The 24,411-nt window shown below is 34.9% G+C and overlaps 1 protein-coding gene across 1 annotated transcript in view; it reads right to left on the reverse strand.

Moving 5' to 3' along the window:
- The window catches only part of LOC108118347 (poly [ADP-ribose] polymerase-like), a 172,339-nt gene that overhangs the window by 27,795 nt on the left and 120,133 nt on the right, over nt 1-24,411 (reverse strand). Inside the window, exon 5 of the mRNA XM_041817873.1 lies at nt 7,144-7,713. Coding sequence (XP_041673807.1) covers nt 7,144-7,713 — 570 coding nt within the window. The remainder of the gene's footprint in view (nt 1-7,143; nt 7,714-24,411) is intronic.

A 24,411-nucleotide genomic window follows, 5' to 3' on the forward strand; every position in this document is an offset into this window, starting at 1 on the left:
TACAAAAAAATTTCACTGTAAATGGTTACTCAGTAATAAAATCACTACACTCCATGACAGACTAGTTTACAGCAAACAGTATCCATACGCTTTGCCATTCTGAGGTTTCGTTAATAGTGAAAGAAGCCTAAGCTAACGGGCCACATCATAAGGACAAGTAGAAACCTATTCATCTCACCCGTCTTAGTGGTGCCAAATAAGAGGGACAAAATGGAGACGGAAGCCCTAAGTTAAGATTAGTAATTTATATACATATATGTCGTGGATTCAATCGAATTATCCTCTGTTTTTGTCTGCTCTCGGAGCTGCTTCAAGCAGAAACGTTTTTTAGCGCGTGGCATGATCTTTTCCGTTCCGCTTCTCAACTACAAATTATCTCAATCAGTGCTATCTTCCATTTTCTTATAAGTTGTTCTCTTACTCTCCTTCACACTGCAACATAAAGTTCGAAGAACTTTCCGCTATTCCCTTTTGAAGCGGCCACTCACTCACACCAGCGCACAGACTAACGTTGGCGACAGAAACTGACGCCTCGATTTGGAGAGCGAAGAAAAAGCACAGAAGCACACAAAACTAAATGGGAAGCGGGGACAAATCAAAGCTAAATTTCGTTATAATTTGAATTTTCTAAGTGATCCACGTAACGGCCATCCTGATATTCACACGTCCCCGTGTGTTTACAACTAAAAAAATTCCATCAAATATCATCTACCAGTAATAAATAGATTTCGATATATTACGGTTAAATCAGATCTAATTATATTCACATTAATCAAAAGCTTAACAAGTAATTGATGTATGAACAACAAATCGAATCTAGAATCTATTCACATAAACTCAAAAATCATTCAAAATTCTGAATACTTGAATAGCAACTCGAACTTAAACTTTTCCATCCTTAATCAGAGTACAATAGTTTTATAATATTATAAAACGCCATGAGATCCGGATTACCAAATTTCAACTTAACTTTTATTACATCAACAATCTTTATATTTCGCAAACAATTTTCATTTCCAGCTTATGAAATTCAACATTCTCTTATAGTCTTGCCTCGTCCAACCGGCCAGCATATAGCACACAGTTGACTCGACCTTAAAATAAAATAAAATAAAATCAAACCGGCCAATTCGTAGCACACAAATTTCTCAGTTTCAGCTGATTAAACAGTCCTTGCTTTCTGGTCTCGATCAAGCGGCCAAAACATAGCACACAGTTGTCCAAAGCTTATAACTATCAAACAGACCCAGATCACCGATCCTCCCGAAGACCACGTCTAGACCATAGCAAATGACGAACCACACAACTCGGGCATCCACCTGTACAGAAAAGAACGTTAATCTAAGGGTGATTCGGAGATTTCGTCATCATTTACATTTTCTCATTTCATAGAAACATCGCATCATTGTCATAACTTCATCATCATATTCTGTGGTAATCCCCTTCTCAAGCATACTTCTTAAAAACTCGTGAGAATATTTATAAGTTCGGTTGCTTTTTAACGCTTTTAGTTTATATCGATCTCCTGGTAATATCTCAGTAACTAAGAATGGGTCCTTAAATATGGGGTCTAACTTTGTCTGATGTCGCTCCTCATTTTTGAGAAGGACATGAGCCCCGACTTTATGCCTTACAATAGTGGCTTTATTTTTATCAAATCTTAATTGATCATATTTGGCATTTCTTTCCATTTTATGTTTAGCTATATTTCTAATGAGATCTACATCAACAACTTTATCGTATTCAGCAACAGGTACAAGACCAAATGGTCTAGCTTCTTTTCCAATAAGCAACTTTGACGTACTAACCTTTGTTACTCTGTTGGGCCAGTTGGATTTCATACAAAACGTGGTGCCAAGATCCCTTTCCTGTTCGATCCTCGACTTGGCCATGGACCCGACTCACTTCACTTTCTGAATGGGATGTAATTCAGCTTGTACCTTGCCAGACGGGGGTTAAGATAACCTACCGGTAATACAGTTGTCAACGAACTTACGGTCGTACTTAGACATTTGATCAAACCAAAAATACTCGTACATTTTAGAAAGGGTCTTTTCCCAACCGAGATGCATAATTGCCTCGTGAACGTTGTTGACAGCAGACCACCTAAAGGGCTTTGGAATAATAGGGAGACGAGTTTTCTCGTGCCTTTCCTGTATAAAGTACCACTACGTAACTCATATGTTTTTGCTACATCCTCCGGAAGTTCTCCATTGCGCAGTTTGGACACGATAGATGATGTTTCCTCATCTCTTTGCTGCTCTGCCAGCAACCAGTTATCGGAAATCTTTTTCAAGTGTATGCGCTTTTCGGTATTTTTTTAGGAATTTTAAGAATTTCTGACACTGGGTTTCGAGAGAAAACGTCTACATGGCATTCTGTCACCTGGTCTGTACTCAATATCGAATATACGACCACCACCTTTGAACTTTTGGAGTTAGTTCAGCTTTAGCTTTAGAAGCCTTGAGCGAGTTGCAATCCGTATAAACTGTAAAGTGACGACCATGCAGGTAATGGCGAAAGTACTTCATAGAAATGTATACTGCAAGCGTTTCTAACTCATATGAGAGGTAACGCGATTAGGCTTGCGCAGTCTTTTAACTCTAAAGTAGTTCGTTTGATCGAATTCGGGTGAATTGGGATTTGATGAAAACCGCTTGCCATATCTATGAAGATGAAAAACTTAACGCCACTTAATATATCTATCTGATCTGAAATAAGTGGCAAGGCATACTTATCGGAAACAGTTTTCGCGTTTAATTCCCTATACTCGACACAGAGACGGTCAGTTCAATATATATATAGGATTTATGGATATACAATCTGACGTACGAACAGGCAATACAGTTTTTTCATTAAGCATTGAAAGTAAATTAGATGTAAGTTTGACATAACCTGATACCCTGACTCAAAATTTCCCGCCCAATCAAAGCATCGTATTTGATGTAACTATCCTGAACTACATGGAAAAGAATTTCAGAGGAATGATCACAAATCATAACATTGGCCAAAAACTGTAGGGTCCCCCCTTAAAATAACTACGCTATTTATTCTGGATCCAGACAGTTTCAGCGAGACGGCTTACTTGATGAGCGAGCGAACAAAAAAAAATTGGAACGACTCACCAAATTGTTGAAAAGTTCCAAGGGGTTCCAGTACTGTGCACAGATTGACGTCTTTAACATAATCCCTCTTGACCGGCATTGGGCGTTCCTGGCGATCCGGACACACGGTAGCAACGTATCCTTTCTTTCAGATAAGAGTAGAGCGATCTCTTCCTGCAGTTTGTCCAGAGCGCTTGTTACTCGGTTGATTATGTCGCGTGAACACACCAGACGAGCGATATTCCGCCTTCTTGTGACCCTCTTCGCCGCATTTGTGACATCGAATTTTGAAGAATTTGGTTTTCTTATTAGCAGGGGTTGGCAAGCTGTCGCCAGAACCGCGGCTCGGACCAGCATCAAAAGAAAAAGCTTTTAGTTTCTGTTGCAGCTCGTTCCGAGAATTAACTTCTGTAGTAAAAGCCAAACGTCGCAATCGCTTGTCTATTTCAGCCTAATGTGCCAAAGCAACTGAATCGTCAATTCACTCTACCGTTAGGGACTACCATCTGGCCATCAGGGATGTAACTATTCTGCAATGATTCTCCCTCAGTTGGGCGACCATCGAGCAAATTCTTGACAGTTGCAGCCAAGGTCTCCGTTCCGGCGAAATACTGCAAGAATAGCTCCCAGGTAGCATGTTTGAGCAAGCCAATGTGGTGCGCTCCCTTCCAATGAGCGGCTGAGAGCCATCACGAGAGCACTGCCTTCCAGTCTGTTTTCAGAGAGAATGCACCGTTGCACTCCATGACACTGCATCGGCGCATGCACGATCAGGGTTGAAGCTCAATTTCAGATTATTTTCACTTTCGGTTTCAGGCCTGGGTAATCCCACTTCTGATGTCGTGGATTCACTCGAATTATCCTCCGCTTCTGGCTGCTCTCCGAGCTGCTTCAAATAGAAACGTTTTCTTGCGCATGGCATGATCTATTCCGTTCCGTTTCTCAACTACGAATGATCTCAATCAATCCTAGCCTCCTTATTCTTGTGTGTCGTTCTCTTACTCTCTTTCACACTGCAGCACATAAAGTTCTAAGTTCTTTCCGCTATTCCCTTTTGAAGCGGCCACCCGCATCCTTCTAACTCACTCACACCAGCGCACAGATAAACGTTGACGACAGAAGCGGTCGCCTCGATTTGGAGAAACAGCACAGAAACACACGAAAATAAATGGGAAGCGGGGACAAATCAAAGCTAAATTTCGTTATAATTTGAATTTTCTAAGTAATCCACGACAAATATAACAAGAAGAAACGATATAGTCGAGTACCGTGACTATAAGATACCCGTTACTGTTTTACACAATTTTAAAATATTCATTTTGCTAGTGGAATTAGTGGAAATTATAACTTATAAATTATAAATTATAAATTATAAATTATAAATTATAAATTATAAATTATAAATTATAAATTATAAATTATAAATTATAAATTATAAATTATAAATTATAAATTATAAATTATAAATTATAAATTATAAATTATAAATTATAAATTATAAATTATAAATTATAAATTATAAATTATAAATTATAAATTATAAATTATAAATTATAAATTATAAATTATAAATTATAAATTATAAATTATTAATTATTAATTATAAATTATTAATTATTCGGTGTTAAGGGCCAACAACATAAACTCAATTCGCATCGTTTGTACGGTATTCGCATATACCTGCAAAACATAACAATAGTCAGCATTGGCTGCTGTACAGTTCGAAAACTTTAACACAACGCCGAGCGTTACACAATTTCTTTTACTATTCGGTCCCTTCTACCCGCTATTTCAATTTTCGCTTTCTTTGCCGGAAAGTTGGCGTAGTATCTTTTCTATACTTTTTCCGAAACGAATTCGAATTGGCGGAAACAAATAAAATAGAGCTTGTGGAACGTGCCTCAGATTACGAAGACCCGTTACTGCGAGCTAAGCGTCAACTTGCGGCTTTAATTGCATTGTCGAGTAAGAAGACTCTTGAATCTTGACGGAGAGTCGGAATAGGACAAGAAGCTTATTAAACTTTGTGATGAAAAGGTACTGTCACGACCTTGGGACCCATTTGAGGCCAAGGTCGTATTTAAGTTCACGCCAATGCTTCTAGATAATCAGCCTTCAAAGCGAGGCGTTTTAACAGTGATCGCAAGATGTTATGAGCAACTCGGCCAAAGCCAAAATATTTAGGCAGGCATTGTGGAAAGAAAGTTTAAGCTGAGATGAGCCAATACCCAAGGAGCTCTCTTAAGTTTGGCTATCGATTCGATATTTTACCTCCCCGGTCACCACACTTTGGGGGATTGTGGGAAGCGGCTGTCAAGGCACCCAAATTTATAAAGATTTTTTTAGAGTCGTTTATCCGACAATTTTGACATTTGATGAGCTCTCTCGTCCACTTTCTCAAACTTCAGAAGACTCGAGCTTCAATTCTGTTTCAGAACCAGACGTGGCGCATCTTGAAGCACCTCGTCTTAATCAATATCAACGATCGGTCCACATTCAGCAAATTTTCTAAAGGAAGTGGATCCCAGATTATCTCTCCTTGTTAGAGGGGCAAGTGGAAATCTGGACAAACCAGCATACGGGTCAATGTCGTAGTGTTGGTGAAGGATGAAAACTTTCGTGTGGAAGAGCTTGGTCCTTGTTGGAAGCGGATCCCTTCCAACAGGGGGAGGATGTTCGAAGCAGCAGTAACAGAATTGATTAATTTTAAATGACATTTGCTATTATTCGTTTTTATAATTCGTTTTGTTTTGAGAACGTGCTGTTGTGAGTCGCTACATTCGACTCTTGAGCTCTTTGTACACGGGACAGCCTTTGTAGTAGGCGATGTGGTTTCCTCCGAATTTTTTAATTTTTTGGTACTTGGATCATCTTTGTTGGCAGGGCGATTGTCGGTATTATGACTGTCTCCGCAAGCTACGCAGACTGAGCGCATTGTGAGGTACCCTCTGGTGTGTTCATACTCCTGACAATTCGTGCATTGCACTGGACCATTCCGCTTTGTACAGCCTATACAAAATTAACAGTGAACAGTATCTTATTGTCCTAACCATTTTTCGGAACAAATCATCGGAGCGTCGTACGACGCCTTAACTAACCATGGTACGAATTAAATTACAAGGCCATACTTTCGAGAATGGATTTTATCTTAAGAAGACCAATGTTCTCGAGCCAGAATTAAGCATTCAGTCACAGGGTAGAATAACAATTACGGAAACTATAATAACCTATGAAAAGAAAGCTTAATTATCGAGGATACTAAAAGTAAAGTAAAAGGCAAGGCCTTAAGAATTTTCATTTCTGGACTAAATGGTTCAATCTGCGATATTCTCGCTAATCCCACCAGACTTACTGAACGCTTTATCGATGGACCAAGAAATAGAGTCTAACAAATTTGAAGATGAGTTCGCAAATGAATACTATGGATTTTAGCATGAAAACAAAAAACTGGGAACTTATGTAAGATTCAACCAGGTGCAGCTTAAGCAAAACTATAACTGCAGGAACCAAAGTAGGGTTACCGTACTTGACGAGGATAGATAGGCGCTTAAATTAAAAATTTAAAATATTAATTGACACAGGAGAAACATCCTGCAATATAAAAAAGGGTATATATATTTTAAACAAAAACTCCCCATATGCAAAAAATCTCCACTGTAAATGGTTACTCAATAATAAAACATTACATTAACATTTTTAAAACAAATCGAATATTTTACGAAATTGAAGGTTTTCGAGCCGATTTGTTATTAAATCAAATTGAACCAAAACATTCTACTTTCGATATCCCAATTCCATGTCGAGCGGATATTAAAGGTGAAATCACTACACTTCATGACAGATCAGTTTACAGCAAACAGCATCCCAACCTCTGTTAGTCTCAGATTTCGTTAGTAGGGAAATAAGCATAATGCTATCGGAACATGGCTTAAACAAAATAGGTTTCGATTGAAAAAGAAATTTTAAATATTATTAAAAAAAAAATAATAAACATGGAATAAATTATATTTGATTTACAAATATCATTTAAAGTACTTACTTTGACATTTTATCTCCTTCCAAGAGCTGCAATTTGTAATAGGAGTTTTTATTTTGCTGAATGTCGGTCAATCCTAACACAGTATTGTATTTGTTTTTTCCCTCCACGTAAACATGGGCAATGTCCTCAAGGCCACTATCAGGATCAACAGCCAGACCACCTTTCACTTTAAAAATCTTTGATGTTGGCATCGATAAGGTATATATACTTTTTAACTCTGAGCTTTTCGTTATATCTTTTGGAATTCTTAACGTTGGATCTGTTCCCCAATTACAAATGGATGTGCTATTTATATATTTGATAGCCCCTTCTGCGTCAGATTCCACAAAATCTAAATATTCAATGGGCACAATATGTACTCCCAACTCCTGTGCAGACTCCATTCGGTTTGATTTTTTTCTGACTTCCGCTTCTGATGATATTATTGCTATTGTGTTTCCAGATATTTTAGCTTCGAAATTTCCGCCTAATTTTTCTATTCGGTTTTTTAACTGTTTTTGTTGTTCTTTTAAACCTATAATCGAAAACTTAAGGTTGTATAACGGAAGCTTCGCACGTGTAATTTTCGGACTGAAATAAATGAAGTAAAATATATATGTAAGACATTAGCTATTTTCAAACTTGTATACATTTTTTTGTAAAACTTTTTTATAAATAAAATTCAAATGTTTTAAAATGCTTAGAATAAATTAAGTCAAAGGTTTTTCTTTAATGTTCTAAGATTTTATGAACAATATTTTTAAAATAGAAATATAGGTAAGTTATTTATTTATGATTTTCGGTCTGAAATAAATGAAGTAAAAAAATAAATGTAAGCTTTTTGTAAACTTTTATACATATTTTATAAAACTTTTATATAATTATATTTAAAAAAAATTCAAATGTTTTAAGGACTAAAAATAAATTAGGTCAAAGGTTTTTCATTAATATTCTGAGATTCTATGAACAATATTTTTAAAATAGGAATATAGGTAATTTATTTATTTATAATCATGAATCCAAATCTTATATATAAGTCGTGTTAATTGCACTATTTATAACTCAAGAACGACCTACCAAAATCGTCTTACGTAGATATGTATATCATTAAAAGAGGGATACTTAAAATCGTCTTACGGCAGAGCATTTACTAACACAAATACATAAATGCGTCCACATATTGATGTGATGTTTTTGTGCACTGAGAGAAAAAAACCTTTTTTTGCTTGCGAATTCATCACTCTTTTTACTGACCCGCTAAATAAACTCTACATTTTATACAGAAGTTATTAACAATAAATTCCATTGCAAGCGTTCGAAGATGTTTTAGGAAAGAACAAATTTTATAGCAGTTGGCGACGGAATGATGCGAAAAGAATTGTAGTGTAATATCGCCGCAAGCACTTAAAGCTTATGGGCGACCAGCCCATACGTTTCGAACATTTGAAAAATAAATGAGCACCTGCATTGAAAGCTAGCGACAAGTGACCATCTTGATTAAGATGAATAGGTGAAGTTGAGCGAATGCTAATGCCGCGACCAAGACGATTGAATCTTTCGCGGAAAGCAGTAATGCAAGAAAGATAAGAAAAACTGAAATTGACAGGACTGAAAAAGAAGAGTCTTGTCCTTCTCAGTCACAAGAACAACGTAAGGAAGCATTTGAATCGAGCATCGTTTCGATACGATTACAGCAATTATTTTAGCTTGCATCCTAGCGTTTGCACTGGGCAAATGGACGTTGTTTGCAAGTATTGTGGTCCATTAAAGTTTTTCGGAGAAATGCCAGGATTATGCTGCTTTAGTGGTAAAGGTAAATGACTATTGTTGACTCCGCCACCTGAGCAGATATTATCGGCGAGCGAAGATTTAAACCGACAATAAAGGTATTTATTAATACGCTCACTCTACTCATAAACCGAAAAAAGTGTATAAAATACTGACTTGTTTTCATTTTGTAGATATATGGTCGTATTCATCATCGAATTGTGTCTTTAATACCACTCGAACAGCACAGCATGAATTTTGACAATAATTTTACAACATGGAAGAACAAATCGATCGACGTGGAGAGATAAATGCAGGAATAAAGTGATCATTTCCTCAAAATTTGCAGAAACGTCTTTATGAACATCATGCGCTTGTCAGGTTTTTTAAGAGTGGCGAGTATCAATATTATAATTTCTTTTATTTATTAGACAAGTGACTGGTAACCGTTAATTAATTATGCATAAAATTTACATATGAAAATCTATTGTTTTAATTTTAGGTGAAAAAACTACAAAGAATAGTAGCGAAACGAATTATTACGAGTATCGATTGATGATTCGTCAAAATTCAACCTGACATGATGTTGTTATTGCAAATATGATTTTTTCGCGACTCCCGTTGCTTGACGTGCAACCCGCCTCCCCCCCAACCGACCTAGGGGCGCTGCCTTCTACCGTACGGCTCGGAACACGGGGATAGTACCGACTGAAAAATGTTATAAACTACTAAATTAAGTGTGTGCTAAGTGGTTTAGTAAATCAATTTTTACGTTAGTAGGAGAAGTATTGGATGTAATGTGGTACAGGGCATTGTAACTCGAACATAATACCCTGAATGGTTCATAAAGGGCAAAGTTGGAGCTGCAATGTCACAAGGATAAGGGAATATAATTTCTAGTTGGCCAGGCGGGCACATTGATGTTTAAGCGACCTATAAGGGCTTGGCCATCAATATCTTCGCTAATAAGATTGTTAATAACATATACATACTCTAAGATCGGACGAACGAGAGAGACAAATAAAGTTTTGGTTATGTAAGGTCATTAAATTCTTTCGACCATGTTTTTATAAAACCTAGCACACCTCTGGCTTTATTAACCATGGAAAATATATGGTCGGAAAATGTAAGTTTGGCATCCAATAGGAACCTAAGTCGTCTACTAGCCTTATTTTATCCAGGCTTACACCACGAAGTGAATAAGTGGTTATTAACGGCTTAGACTGAAGGTCATTACTTTACACTTAGAGCCGTTAAGATTTAGTAAGTTTGCAGAGCACCAGATTGTAGTTTTCTCTGGTAGCACGCATCTTTATATTGAATACAACGTTTCACATCATCTGCATACATTAAAATAAAAAAATTTGTTAATGCGATAGGCAGGTCATTTATGAATAATGTAAAAAATAGCGCACCCAAATGGCTTCCCTGGGATGAAGCATAAACCGGACCAGACAAGACATCTTTAAATAAAATACGTTTCGTTCTACCAGTCAGATAACTTTCAACCCACCTAAGAAGATCCAATAGGAATCCGATTAGGTCGAGTTTATGAACTAGAAGTGAGTGATTTACGGAGTCAAATGCTTTACTAAAGTCAGTGTAGATGACATCTGTCTGAAGACTTTTTCGGAACCCAGTGATGACATAAGAGGTAAATTCAAGTAAGTTAATAGTTACTGATATTACTGATCTACACTGGTGTTGCAAATGAAGCCCAATAATTTTCTCAAAGAGTTTAGCAATTGCTGATAATCCGAATTTTTCCCTTTCTTGTGTAAAGGAATGATGCAAGATTCCTTCCAAATTAGCGGGCAACGTAGTCGTTTCAAACGAGAGTTTAAACAGTTTGAGAAGAGGATTGCACATGGAAGACGCGAAGTACCTAAGCACACAGCCGGGAACGCCGTCGGGGCCTGGGGAAAAGGTCGGCTTAACACTCTGAAGATCCTTAAGAATACCACTCTTAGACAGAAAAGGTCGACCCCAAGGAGGGTTATCCGTTCTGGGCGGGTACCTTATCGGAACACATATATAAAAAATTAGGTTTCCAGCATGGTAAAATATGTTTAAAGCTAAAATCATATCAATGCATGCGTAGAGATCGGACCAGTCAAAATCAGAGATAAGAATATTAAACTTAAGAAAGTCTGACATGCATACTTTCCTATTATAATGATATTTAAATTTAGTTATGTCATCCACCATGATGTCGGCTTTTGTTCTGTCTTGTATGTAAGCCAATACGTCTGCCTCAGACGTATCATCGGAAAGCCGGGAATATATGTTTCTCAGGTGGGATTACCTTTAGGGGCTTTGGTGTAGCAGGTTCTAATCCTGCACCGCCAGTGCACGCCGGTAGTCCGGGCACGAAATTTTCTTGCAGTGTATCGGGTGGGTTGATGTTAATGGAGATTGCCTCTGTAGGAGCCAGGAGCCTTGAAGCAAACTATCTAAAGATTTCCTACCATCATGTCCAGAAAATTCGGATGCCGAATTTTTCGTACTCACCGGAGTGTTGGCCAAAGGCGTTCCAAACAGCTGCGGCGACACTTCAGTGTTCTGAAGGTAAGAAGTGAGAGCGAGAAGGGAACTAGTGATCTGCGGCACACAAGACTTTGATTTTTTACGCTTTGGAGACTCATTTAACAATTGGACATTATTAAATTGGGTGTCCAGGGCCGTGAGCAAATCGCTGGCTTTACGTAAAGCGCCGAGCACCTTACGAAAACCATTTTTTGTCTGCGGCATAAAAGATCTCATTTCCTATTAGTCCCCCGACAACTTTCACAGCAGTAATGTAAGCCGGCCTCGCCTCGAGCCAAACCGTCCGATACGGTGGCACGAAAATTGGCACATTTGGCATGAACCACATTATCGCAAAGCCAACATAAAACGCTCGGTTGGTTTGTTATAATTATTTTATTACAAGATTTTAAATAGCAGACAATTTCAGACATAATGAGGTATAATTATTATTTTAAAACACTATTTAATCAAAAAAAGCCCACTGTGCGAGAACAGAAAAAAAGAATAAAAACAAGATAAATTTTAAACATGCACACTGTAAGAAGGGAGATGGAGCGGAGGGAATAGATTAAAATCAAGATAGGGTATAGATAAGGAAATAGGAAATAGGAGAATGAGAGATTAAGATTATTTCACAAATAATCAACAAAGATAAACGAGATTAGGAAATCACGTCCGTTCGCTTCGGAAGATTATGTGAATTTTATGGACCGTGTGGCGCCATTAATCCCCAATCACCGTGCATGGCCGATGAAAAGTGTTCTAAACGATATCCACAGGTATGTATGTGCGCGCCTGAGTCAGGTATTCTATAAGATCCTCCCTCCATTGGTTTTCTGGAAGACGTGACCCTTTGCTATCTCTTGGATGAGTCTACCTGGGAACTCACCCCTGGAGGTGTGAACTTACACCAACCCTCAAGTGTGTGCTGATATTTGCTTGTGCGCGGAGATGTGAAAATTTATTTTTATGCGTTTTAATGAAAAGTTGCAGTTTTTAACTTACAATCGTATAAAGCATACCACTGGAAAGGGCTTGAAAAATGCTTTCCAATGAGCACTTGGGACATCAGCGAATTGGCACTCGGCTAAAATGGCACTCGGCGAAATGGTCCTCCACTGATTAGCCGTGCTACTACCCTAAAAAGGCGAAAATTTCGGAAATTGGGGGTCGCAATATAGACCCTCACTAACAAAAAAAAAAAAGTGTGTTTGGTGTCATTGGAAAGCATTTTCCAAGCCCTTTCCATAATATATAAAAAATTATAAACACTTTTTACAAATTAATTTTATATATATAAAAGGATTCTGGTTGAGCTATCAAGAACTTTGATTATTTTGAAGCCACTATAGTTAACCACTATTATTAGCCACTATAGAAAACATTCCTGCAAGCGATTTCATACCAGCTCCGAATAGCATAAGATCGCGAAATGCGATAATAAATATTCAAAACACAGACGTATTTTGTTTTAAGTGGGCAATTTTAGCATTTTTACCTAACAAGAAATTAACAAAATCCGCAAACTACCACATAAATATCAATGCAGAAGTCATTGTTTATGAAGGAATGAGACTGGATTTTTCAGGAATTGAGTTTCCAATTACCAAAAAAGGAATAAGTCAGTTCGAGAAAAAAACAAGAGGAAACGCTATAAGATACCCGTTACTGTTTTACACAATTTTAAAATATTAATTTTGCTAGTGGAAATTCACAAGGCGCCACCTATTGTCAGAGGAAGTATGTTGAGTATGCTTATAGTGACGTCACTGCCCATGTGGAGCCTTATAACCTTAATTTCTTCATAAATAGCGAAATAATGTTCCGATTTGAAAAATCTTTTGTAAATCGATAGATATTAACAGAAATAAGTTACACAAGGTCAAACGAAGGCATTCATAACAATATTATAGACTCCACAGTTTTCCGCGGTTTGTGGGCGTTAGAGTGGGCGTGGACGGATGCAACTTCGTGGCAAGTTGCAGAGGTATCTCCTAAATACGTGTTCCTAAGCAAAATTGTGTAGCTTTTATAGTTTTCGAGATTTTTGCATTTTTGGTTTTTCGGGTTTTGTGGGCGTTAGAGTGGGCGTGGCGTGATTGGAAAAAAACAATTCGCATTGCGAGCATTATAAAAACATACATGCTTGATATGAACATTCTATCTCTTATAGTTACCGAGATATCAGCTTTTCTAGAAAATCCGAAAACCGTCTTTTGAGCCTTGTGGGCGTATGGGTGGGTGTGGCCGGATAGTAGTACCACTATAAGATGCGCTGCCATCTAAAGATTATACTTTTTGAATTTCAACTTTCTAACTGCAATAGTTCCTGAGATTTCAGCAATTTCAGTTTTTTGCGATTTGCGGGCGTTAGAGTGGGCGTGGCAGGATGCTGTAATAAACTTGCGCTGTCCCGGGACCTCAAGAATCTTCATGCTTAATCTCAGCTTTGTATCTGCTATAGTTCCTGAGATCTCAGCGTTCATACGGACGGACGGACGGACGGACGGACGGATAATAAAGATTTTAGAATCAATGTGTATGAAATTGATATTGACGGTAAAAAAAATTGTGGGACCCACAGTTAAAACTCAAGAGATTCTACCAAACCACTTAAATATATTAGGAATTAATAACCGTCAAAACATGCACTATGCCTATATTACGTGCATCAAAAGATTATGCGGCTCACAGCATTCAAATTCGCACGCAGGAAAATTTTTTTGTGATAACTGCCTGCAGTTTTATACAACAACGAATAGTACCCACAATAAGTTTGAATATGGAAAAGTGGCTTCGTACTATCCTGAACCGAATACGACCACTTCTTTCAAAGGATATCATAAGAAGCTATAACCTCCAGTAGTTATATATGCAGACATAGAGGCGGTCCTTGAAAACTACTGCTTAAATAATCCAGCTACTTCGGCAACAACAAAGGTGCAAAAACATTCAGCGTGTGCAGTATCCTTCTACATTGCACACAAATATGATCCAACGCTGAATGAGTTATGGACTTATGAAGGTAAATTAAAAAAATTAAGTTAATAAATTTGAAATAATTTAAATTTTATAAAATTACAGGTGAAGATTGCATTAAGTAATTTTGTAAAACTCTCAAAGAAAGGACTTTGAGTTTATTTTACAAATATTGGGCCACAGCAAAAAGTTCCAGTACAGACCCAATCGATGACTTTGACCAAGAAGGAAGTGGCTGTGCCTGTGAAAAGGTAATCAACGATGGCGACCTGGACAAACACTTCGACCAATTTTCTGGAATATACGTAGGTCCTATTCATAAGAACTGTAAGCCTAAATATAAATTAAGCAATCCATTTTTTCCTGTAGTTTTTTATAATTTATCTAAGTATTTATTTATTACTGAATTGGAAGGAGATTTAAACCCTATTCCTTGTAATAAAGAATTGTACATAGCTCTTACACAAACTATAAAACTAAATGCATTAAATAGATATAAAATTAGGTATATAGATTCAGTATGGTTTCTAAATTCTAGCTTGGAAAAATTATCGAGCTATATGGCAACAAAATTTCAAGGAGAAAAATTCAGACAAATGCGTAGGAAGGGTGTATTTCCTTATGATTACTTGAACGGCTTTGAAAAGTTTAACGAAACCCAGCTTCCTACCATTGATAGTTTTTATAATTCTCTTAGCGATGAAAATTGTAGTGTTGAAGATTATAGTTTTGCACAGAAAGCTTGGTATACATTTAATTGTAATTCTATAAGGGATTACTTAAAGCTTTATTTAGAAAGTGACGTTTTAATTTTAGCCGATGTCTTTGAAAACTTTCGAAATATTTGTCGTAGAATTTATAAGTTAGACCCAATAAACTATGTAACTGCTTCCTCAATATCATGGGACGCAATGTTAAAGTTCACCAAAGTACACTTAGAATTAATAAGTGATGGTGATATGTATAACTTTTTAAAAAGAGCTGTAAGAGGGGGCTTAACTCAATGCAGTCAAAGGATTTCCATACCAAATAATAAGTACTTAAATAACTTTGATCATAGTAAACGAAATAATTTCTTAAGTTACATTGACGCAAATAATTTATATGGATGGGCTATGAGTCAGCCCTTACCTCTTTCAGGGTTTAAATTTTTAACTAGGGAAGAAATCGCATTATTTGACTATAAAAATATATTATCTGATGGTGATGTAGGATATATGTTAGAAGTTGACCTGGAATACCCTCCTAATCAACATGACTCTCATATTTATTTGCCTTTTTGTCCTAAAAATAAAGTTCCCCCAGGAGGCAAGCAGGCCAAACAGATAGCAGACTTAACTAAAAAAAAGTAGGTACATAATTCATTTAAAACAGCTTCAGCTTTGTTTACAGCATGGTTTGATTTTGCGAGAAAATTCATAGGATTCTGTCATTTACACAATCATGCTGGTTAAAACCCCATATTCATTTAAATACTAATCAAAGAAAACTAGCTCGAAATGACTTCGAAACAAATTTTTATAAGTTAATGAATAATGCCGTATACGGAAAGCGTTGAAAAGCGTCGTAAAGTAGTTCTAGTAAAACTTTATGAGTCTAGACAAAATTCTCCAGGCTTTAGGCAACGTATAGCTAGAAATGATTTCCATAGCGTTGAGTTATTTGGAACCGATTTAGCGGCAATTGAATCGACACCATCACAAATAATGTATGATAAGCCAATATACATAGGAGTAGCAGTTTTAGAATTATCAAAGTGGCTTATGTATGAATTTTATTTCAACTTTCTATTAGTATAAAGTCCATCTACGAAAATAACATATATGTGTACAGACTGCTTTATTTTATCATCAGAGAATGATTTCTATGAGACTATAAAAGCAAATCCCGATCGCTTTGATACCTCAAATTATAAGTTAGAAAATAAATACCAAATAATTCAGGCCAATAATAGAGAACCAGGAGAAATGAAGGGTGAACATGCTGGAGATGTTATGACTTCTTTTGCTGGTCTTAAAGCTAAGGCATATTCTTGTGTAGTTGCAAAGGATAAAAATTAAATAGAATCTGTTCAAAAAACTAAAGGAGTTAAAAAATATACTGATTATATTGATTGTATAAAATATAAAAAAAACATTTTATGGAGCACAGCGTGTAATTCGTAGTACTTTGTATACAGAAATTATGAACAAAATAAGTCTTAATTATAAGGATGATAAGAGATATATTTCACCAGATAATTGTAATACATTAGCTCATGGTCATTATAAAATTGAACATATTATAAATAGTGCTCAAGATAATAATCTATTGTAAAGTATATCTGTAAAAATGTAAATATATTTTGTATTATTAAAATTTTATTTTAAGAAAAATATGTAAATAAATAAATGTTCAACAATATATCTAATTGCGTTTTATTACTTAAGAATTTTATTTACAGAAATCCATGAGTTGTGACTAGAATCAAATCCGCTCCACTTAACAAATACTTGATTATTTTTTCTTTGAAGTATTTTTTCTATCAGGAATCCATTCTTTTCTTTAACTTTTTGTAGTTCCTGTTTATAAAATGACCCATCAATAGAGTTGCCTCTGTAATCTTGAATCTCATATGTTACTGGATATGTAGACTTAACTTTTATAAATTTAAAAACCTCCGTTGTCCAATTAGGTTCATATCCCTTCATAAACGCTCCCTTATATTTACTTATTCGAACAAAATCATCTACAGAAAATTTATGTTTTGGAAAAACTTTAGGGAAATTATACACCGTTTTCAAAATGAACTCCATATTTTTAATGCAAACATCAGCAGGGTTCATTTTAAGGGTTCGGTGATATGAATGATTGTACTGGTTTACAAGATATTTTATGTTATGAATCCATTTATAATTTCCTTGCATACTAGACATTTTCCACATGCGATTTTTTAATTTTCGATTAAAACGCATATAGATGTGTGAAAGTGTGATGATTTATATTAAATGTGCTCATTAATGTTTTAAATGTTGAATTAAAGAATTCTTTTCCTTGATCTGACTGAATATTCTTTGGATTACTTTTGCTCGCTTTAAAGACAGTTCTCATCGCTTCTGTAACATCCAGTGCGGATTTTGACTTCACAGCTTCAGCGTATGCATACTTTGAAAATGTGTCAATAACAGTCAATAAATATCTATACCCTCTATTTTCTTTCCTAAAGGGTATCATTTCAACTAAATCAATTTGCCATGTATTATTCATTAACAACTTGTTTTTTACTTTTTTGTTTGATAGTGATATTTGCTTAATTAATATGGACTGCTTATGTATGTACTTCATTATGGATGTACTTCTAATCTCTTTTTAATTCGTTACGCCTTTTTTTCGAAATTTCAAAACATATTCGGGTTAAATCTATTTGTACATCTTTACCGAAAGAACCCTCTAAATCAGCTAACTGAATGTCATACTTTTGTAATGACACACACTTAGGAATAATATGATTATAGTAAAGATATACCACTTGTTGTCTTAATATTGAATTCCAACATAAGAAGGTTGTAAAAAATATACCAAGTCTTAGTAAAGATCTCCAGGACTCAGAGTCAAACTCAATTTTGTTATCATACTGATTAATTACAAAAACATATTGGTTATCCGATTTCCTAAATCTAAAATTACATTTCATAGATGACATGCAGGGGTTATCAATAATTGTGTCAGGCATCAAGAAGTCATACTGGGCCAGTTTCAACTGAATATATTCCTTATATGTGAGAAATTGCATCTATTCGGGTTTATCAAATCCAACAAAATTACTTTTACTTTGATGCATCCAGATCATAGGCAAAAATTGTTTAGAAGTGGATAAAGCACATTTCAACTTTACATTATGTACAACCTAGTATTCGAATCCAAAAATTCCAATAAAAATGTATGTGAGCTCTTTACAAAAGGATCACATCACAGGAATTTATCCGTAATAGTTGTAACTCAAAATATATTCCATAAGTTATCGCATACCCGAGACTAAACACAAAATATATTGTGATGTTTAAAAACCCTCGTGATAAACTACAATTTCAATGTTTAGCAAGACAAATTTATCCAGAAAATCCAACTGAGTTATTTAGAATATATAAGGAAGTAACGAAACAACCACACGGATATTTACTTATTGATCTTACTCAAGGAATCAACCATCTTTTAAGATTTAGAACGGATATTTTTAATTCCGAATATACCGAATGCTTTTCAGACGAAAATGGTTTACAAAAAGAATCTAAATCGCTTGAAAGCGAACAAACATTTATTGTATGTGCTCAAAAAGGCCAACAATAAACTTCGAAAGGCAATTATAAGTAATAGTGATGGTGACCTCGTAAAAACATTAGTAGAGATTGTTTTAAACACATTACAAGGCAATCATAAAGTTACAAAATCACATCTAAATGCTCTTAAAAAGTATAAAAATGCATTGCGATATCTCTCAAGTCCAAAGCGTACCCTAAGCTCCAAGAGAAAAGTTATTAAAGTTAAGTTAAAGTTAAGTTAAGTTAAAGTTAAGTTAAATTAAAGTTAAGTTCAGAAGGGTGGTTTCCTACCTATTCTAATTAGTAAATTGCTTTCCGGAATTTTTGGAAAAATTTTAAAAGATGATTAAAAATAAACATAACTTAAGCAAAGTAGTTCTAATGCATCCCAACGCATACCAAAAACTGGTAAACAATGACCGGGGTAATGAGATAATAGATGTAACATTTTTTACCAATGTTTAATAACAATAAAATAAGTGATTATGACAAATGGATTAAAATACGGCAAGAATTATTCTACTACCAAAACAAAAAACATAATAAATCATTTAATTTTCGAAATATTGATTCAAAATCAATCCCTATATCTAGCGAAATTAATGAAAGTCAAATATTAGATTGGGATGATGCAAAACCGAATACTTCAGAATCAATATGTGAAGAAAAATTACCAAAAAATGAAGTCCTTACAAATTTAACAATTGATAGTGATGAAGGAGAACTTAAGACCGAGGAACGGACAAAGTTGTTAAACGATAAGCGAAAATTAAAATTTACGATAAAGAACATATTAAAAGAAAATCAGTGACAAAAGTGAAGCTTAATGATCAACAACGTAAATTAAGGGTAAAGCTGAAAAAATATAAAATAGATTCAAATCCATTTCAAGATCTTAAATAAGTGTCTGGGCGTGAAAAGTTAATAAGATCGGTTCGTGCTAAAAACCAAATAGGAAAAAACAAAATCAATTGGATTTCTTATCAATAGTGCTTAATCTAAATAATAAAAATGGGGAATTTTGATGAAATTTTTATTACATTGCTCAGTAATGATTCATTGAATGTATTTCCTGATAACGTAAAGTGTGCATTTACAAACATTGTAAATATCCCACAAGACATGAACGATAATTGGGAAGTTGGTATTATAGACATGTATCTCAATAATTATATTAATCAAACTTCCAATAAAGAAATTCCAATACCTGAAGAAACGGAATTTTTAGCTTAGTAAATGCTGAAACATTTAGATATAAAAATGTAAGCGTTGATTCAAAAACACCTATAAATGGGTTGATTGTTGTCTTCGAGTAATGTATTATAATGGAAAAGAAAAAAATATTAAATTCAAAATATTGAATATTATCCTTTGGATATATGGTCACCAAATGAAATCTCAATACTAATTACTGATTCAAACGGATATAAGGTTCCATTTGAAACGTCAACAGTTCAGATTTTTGTTACTCTACATTTCAGAAGAAGAAGGACGTTGTAAAGTCTTTAAATACAACGGGCTTAAAAATTATTTAATCATATTAAAAACAGTCATCATGGTGAAATCTTATCACGAATATTATTTAAACAAATGTGGTGGCGGTTTATGCAATATTGGAAGTCTTTATGTATCACCACAAATAGTTCAACAAGGACGAGGAATCGGGAACTTTTTTTGTGTTTTTTTTTAATTATATCAAACCACTTTTTCTTTCGGGTATAACTGCTATAAAAAGTCAGGCTGCTGCTACTGGAAAGACTGTAATCAATGAAATCGGGAGAAAGCCCTTAAGAAATATCCTGCAAGAACAGAGAAAAATTGCTTTGGAAAATTTATCAGATAGAGCAATTGATAAAATAACCCGATTCCAAAACGGGGAAGGAAAAAGAAATAAAAGGCGAGGCACCAGAAAAAACGACATCATTTAACATCCAAGCAACAGCGTAAACAAACCAAACCGCATCATAAACGAAAAAGAACTATAAGAAAATTAAATATTAGCGACATTTTTTCTAAGACAAAATGAGTAACCATATCGAATGCATGAAGAGTGAACTGTTTGTTTGCACCACCATTATAAGAACTGGATAAGTTCTATATAACCCAATTGCTTCTTTAGACGGAGCATCATCAATCGAATTTGTCTGTTAAGGAAACGGTGAAACATATCGAGACCTATCAAGTGTTTATTTACGACTTGTTGTGCAACTTAGAAAAAGCACCGGTATTGTAGGAAACGATGTCGGTGTAGTGAACAATATCTTACACTCTATATTTAGAAGTTCCTCAGTTTATTTAAATAATATATTAGTATCGCAGAGTGATAATAATTATCATTATAGATCGTATTTGCAAACAGTTTTAAATTATGGAAGTGATGCCTCAGAAAGTCACTTAGCCTCCCAAGGATATTTCCTGAATTTTGGACGAAAAACGGCAGGCGAATATGTTTATCCAGATACCAATCTAAAGCTTGAAAATTTGTTTCAAAATAGTAATAAAGTGGAACTTTTGGGAAAAATCCACGTCGATATATTTAATCAACCAAAATTGCTAGTAAATAATGTTGATTTAAGAATTAATTTTAATATTGCAAAGACTGCATTTTATTTAATTTTATATACTGGTACTGAGTCAAATTTAAAGATACTGAAAGCTCAACTTTTAATGAATCATATAACAGTTAACCCAAGCATTTTATTGGCTCACCATCGAGTTTTACAGACCAAAAATGCTATATACCCTTTAAATAAGGTTGAAGTTAAATCTTTCACAATATACCCAGGAAATAATACATTATCTATAGACAATGCAGTTATTGGACAGCTACCCAATTTTCTAGCCTTTTGTATGGTTAAAAACCGTACATACTCAGGAAACCGTGGTTTAGATCCATTTCATTTTGAACATTTTAGAATTCAACGATTTAACTTATTGGTGAATGGAGTTCAAGTTCCTTCTCAAGCTCTTGAGCTTGATTACTCGAATGGTGAAAATGTTCAGAGCTCACGGGGCTATAATATGCTATTCAGATCTAGTGGGATAAAACATTATGATCGTGGTCTGCAAATTACAAAGGAAATGTTTGACACATTCAGTTTTATATTGGCTTTGGATCTAACTGCCGATAATTCAAATTCGAGTGTTTGTGCGAATTTAATAACCCAAGGAACTATACGAATCGACAGAAAATTCTTAGAACCACTTACTGAAGCAGTTACTTGTCTGGTGTACTGCGAATACGATTCCATGATTAATATTGATAAGGAACCTGGAACTCATTGGATTGCCTTCTATTTTGATAGCCCTAAGTCAGCTGAATTTTTCGATTCATATGGTCAATATCCGCAGAAAAAGGAATTCATAAAATTTTTAAGATCAAACGCCCATAAATATTTTTTTAATAAACAACAACTACAAGGATATTTTTCTAACAACTGTGCTCATTATTGTATGCTGTTTGGACTTTTTAAATGTAGAAATAAATCACTTAAGTGCTTCCTGAAAAATTTCAAGGAAAACGACTTTACTTATGATAAACAAATACTTAAAATGTTTAAGAAAATTTTCAAAAAGTAAAATAACATGTCATCAAGAAGACTTCAATTGTTAAGCGTGCATTTTTGTAAGACTTGTAACTTGTTAAGGTTGAACTAAGACTGATTTTGGAATAAGAAATTCAATCTTTTATAAGGGGAATTTCTTATTTACTTCATTTATTTACTGATAAATTCATTTTGAGCACAGCTATATCTATTTGGATCCTTTCCTTTATATTCCATTTGAGAAATTCCGTTCTCAGTCAATTTCTTAAATGGTGTCTTAGTAGAAAATTTGTTTACATAACTTTTTGGTAGAAATATCCAAATATCCTCATTTTCCTTATTGGCTAAATAAAGGCATATTTTAGTTCCAGGTGTTTTCCTTAATTTACATCCGGTGATCTTATAGTCAAACCCAATACATAGATCTTCAATTTTCGTATAACCAATAACAGGTTTTGATTCATTTAGGGTCTCTAAGAAATCCTATGAGGAATAAGTAGATTATGAAGGATTGTATTCATAAAGAAGTGTTTATATACCATTTTTTGTTGGTTAGAGATTGGAGTCGTGGTGTTCTAGTCACTAGTCGTTGAATACTAATTTGTTACATGAATTACATGGTCTTTTATACATGAATGAATATACCTATTACACTATTTCATGTACACATTATATATATGTATATATTATATATACAGTTTTTCATTTAAAACCCTTTAAAATATATGTATTTTTTATAAAAAACTCAGTTCAGTTTCACATCAAAATGGGCAAGTTTCATTGTGAGTTATGCTCGGACTAAAAATCTTTTACTACGCGAAACAGTCTAAAAGTTCATACCTTAAAAGTAGACAACTTTAGCTATACGAAGTCAAAGTCCTTTTATTACTACTGTTATTTCTGTACTGATGTTCGGAAATTTTGGCTGCGAGACGATTTTAATATGCACATCACATTGATGCACGATGCTGAATTAAAAAGTATAAATAAAACGAAAGAGAAATATCTAATAAAGAACAAGAACTTTAAATAATGAATTTATATAACGTGTTTTTATTTCATAATGTTTTTATACGAATATAAAAATATTAGGAATCTAGTCTTAAGAGAACATCCATTAAAACACTATCCTGTCCGTTATCCATAAGTTGTTGATATTTTGTCTGTGGTTCATTTTCAATTATCTCATTAAAAATGTGATCATCATTTGGAAACAGGCTAGGCTCAGACTCATCCAAATTAAACGTTTGCATATTCTTATATTGCTCTTCGGTTTGTTCAAGCTGAATAAGTTTTCTTAGAACTTCCTGGGTATCCTTACTCAAAGGAAGGGTTCTAACCCTTAAGAATCCAATTCTGATGGACTGGTTTGAGTTGACGATGAGGGTGGTTCAAATACTTCTCGTAGGTATCGGTCCACGGTGTCTTCATCGTTGAGATCCAATGCGCCGTCCGACTCAGAATCTTCAATCCTCAATCCACATCGGAGTCCTGGTCATCGATTTCATCTAACCCGATCACTTTAACGTTTATACCGAAAGGTTGGTTAACGAGGGTCTTATCAGCCTCAAAAGAATTATAAAATTCAACAGTAAGATCCAAAGTTATGTATTTCTGAGGTCTTTGAGTACCTGATTCTGAGCAATTTGAGTGGTGTCCTTTATATAGTCTCTAGACTATGTTCACCTAATGTTAACAATAGGAAGTGCATACTCCCTACCAATCGTATTGGCTTTGAGTATACATAGAAGCCCCGGACGCCAGTCATATGGTATTAAAGGATGAGGAAGACAAGGATGGCGAACAAATTAACGGATGATGATAATGAGGCCTGAGAGTTCAGAGAAAGTAAATATCGGTGTGTGCGGAAGACTGGTCAGGAAAAATGACAAGTGTAATAAATATTTCATTAATGGTTCCTACGGACAGCAGTTCGTTCACAATCTCCGTGTAAGAAAGATGTTCCCTTTCTAGGTTCACTTGATAAGAACGATGCCCAATGGTTCCACGAATGTAAATACAGGTGTGTGGGAAATAACGGTCAGAACACCGTCAATTGAAATAAATATTTATTTTAAGACTTAAAAGGAAACGGAAACGGTCATGCACAATCGTTATGAAATAAACATTTTACCGATCTATATGCCGTTCCAAAGTGTTTCCTGGTTTCA

The sequence above is a fragment of the Drosophila eugracilis genome, unplaced genomic scaffold, assembly GCF_018153835.1.
Source record: "Drosophila eugracilis isolate 14026-0451.02 unplaced genomic scaffold, ASM1815383v1 contig_2029, whole genome shotgun sequence".
Taxonomy (NCBI): Eukaryota; Metazoa; Arthropoda; class Insecta; order Diptera; family Drosophilidae; genus Drosophila; species Drosophila eugracilis.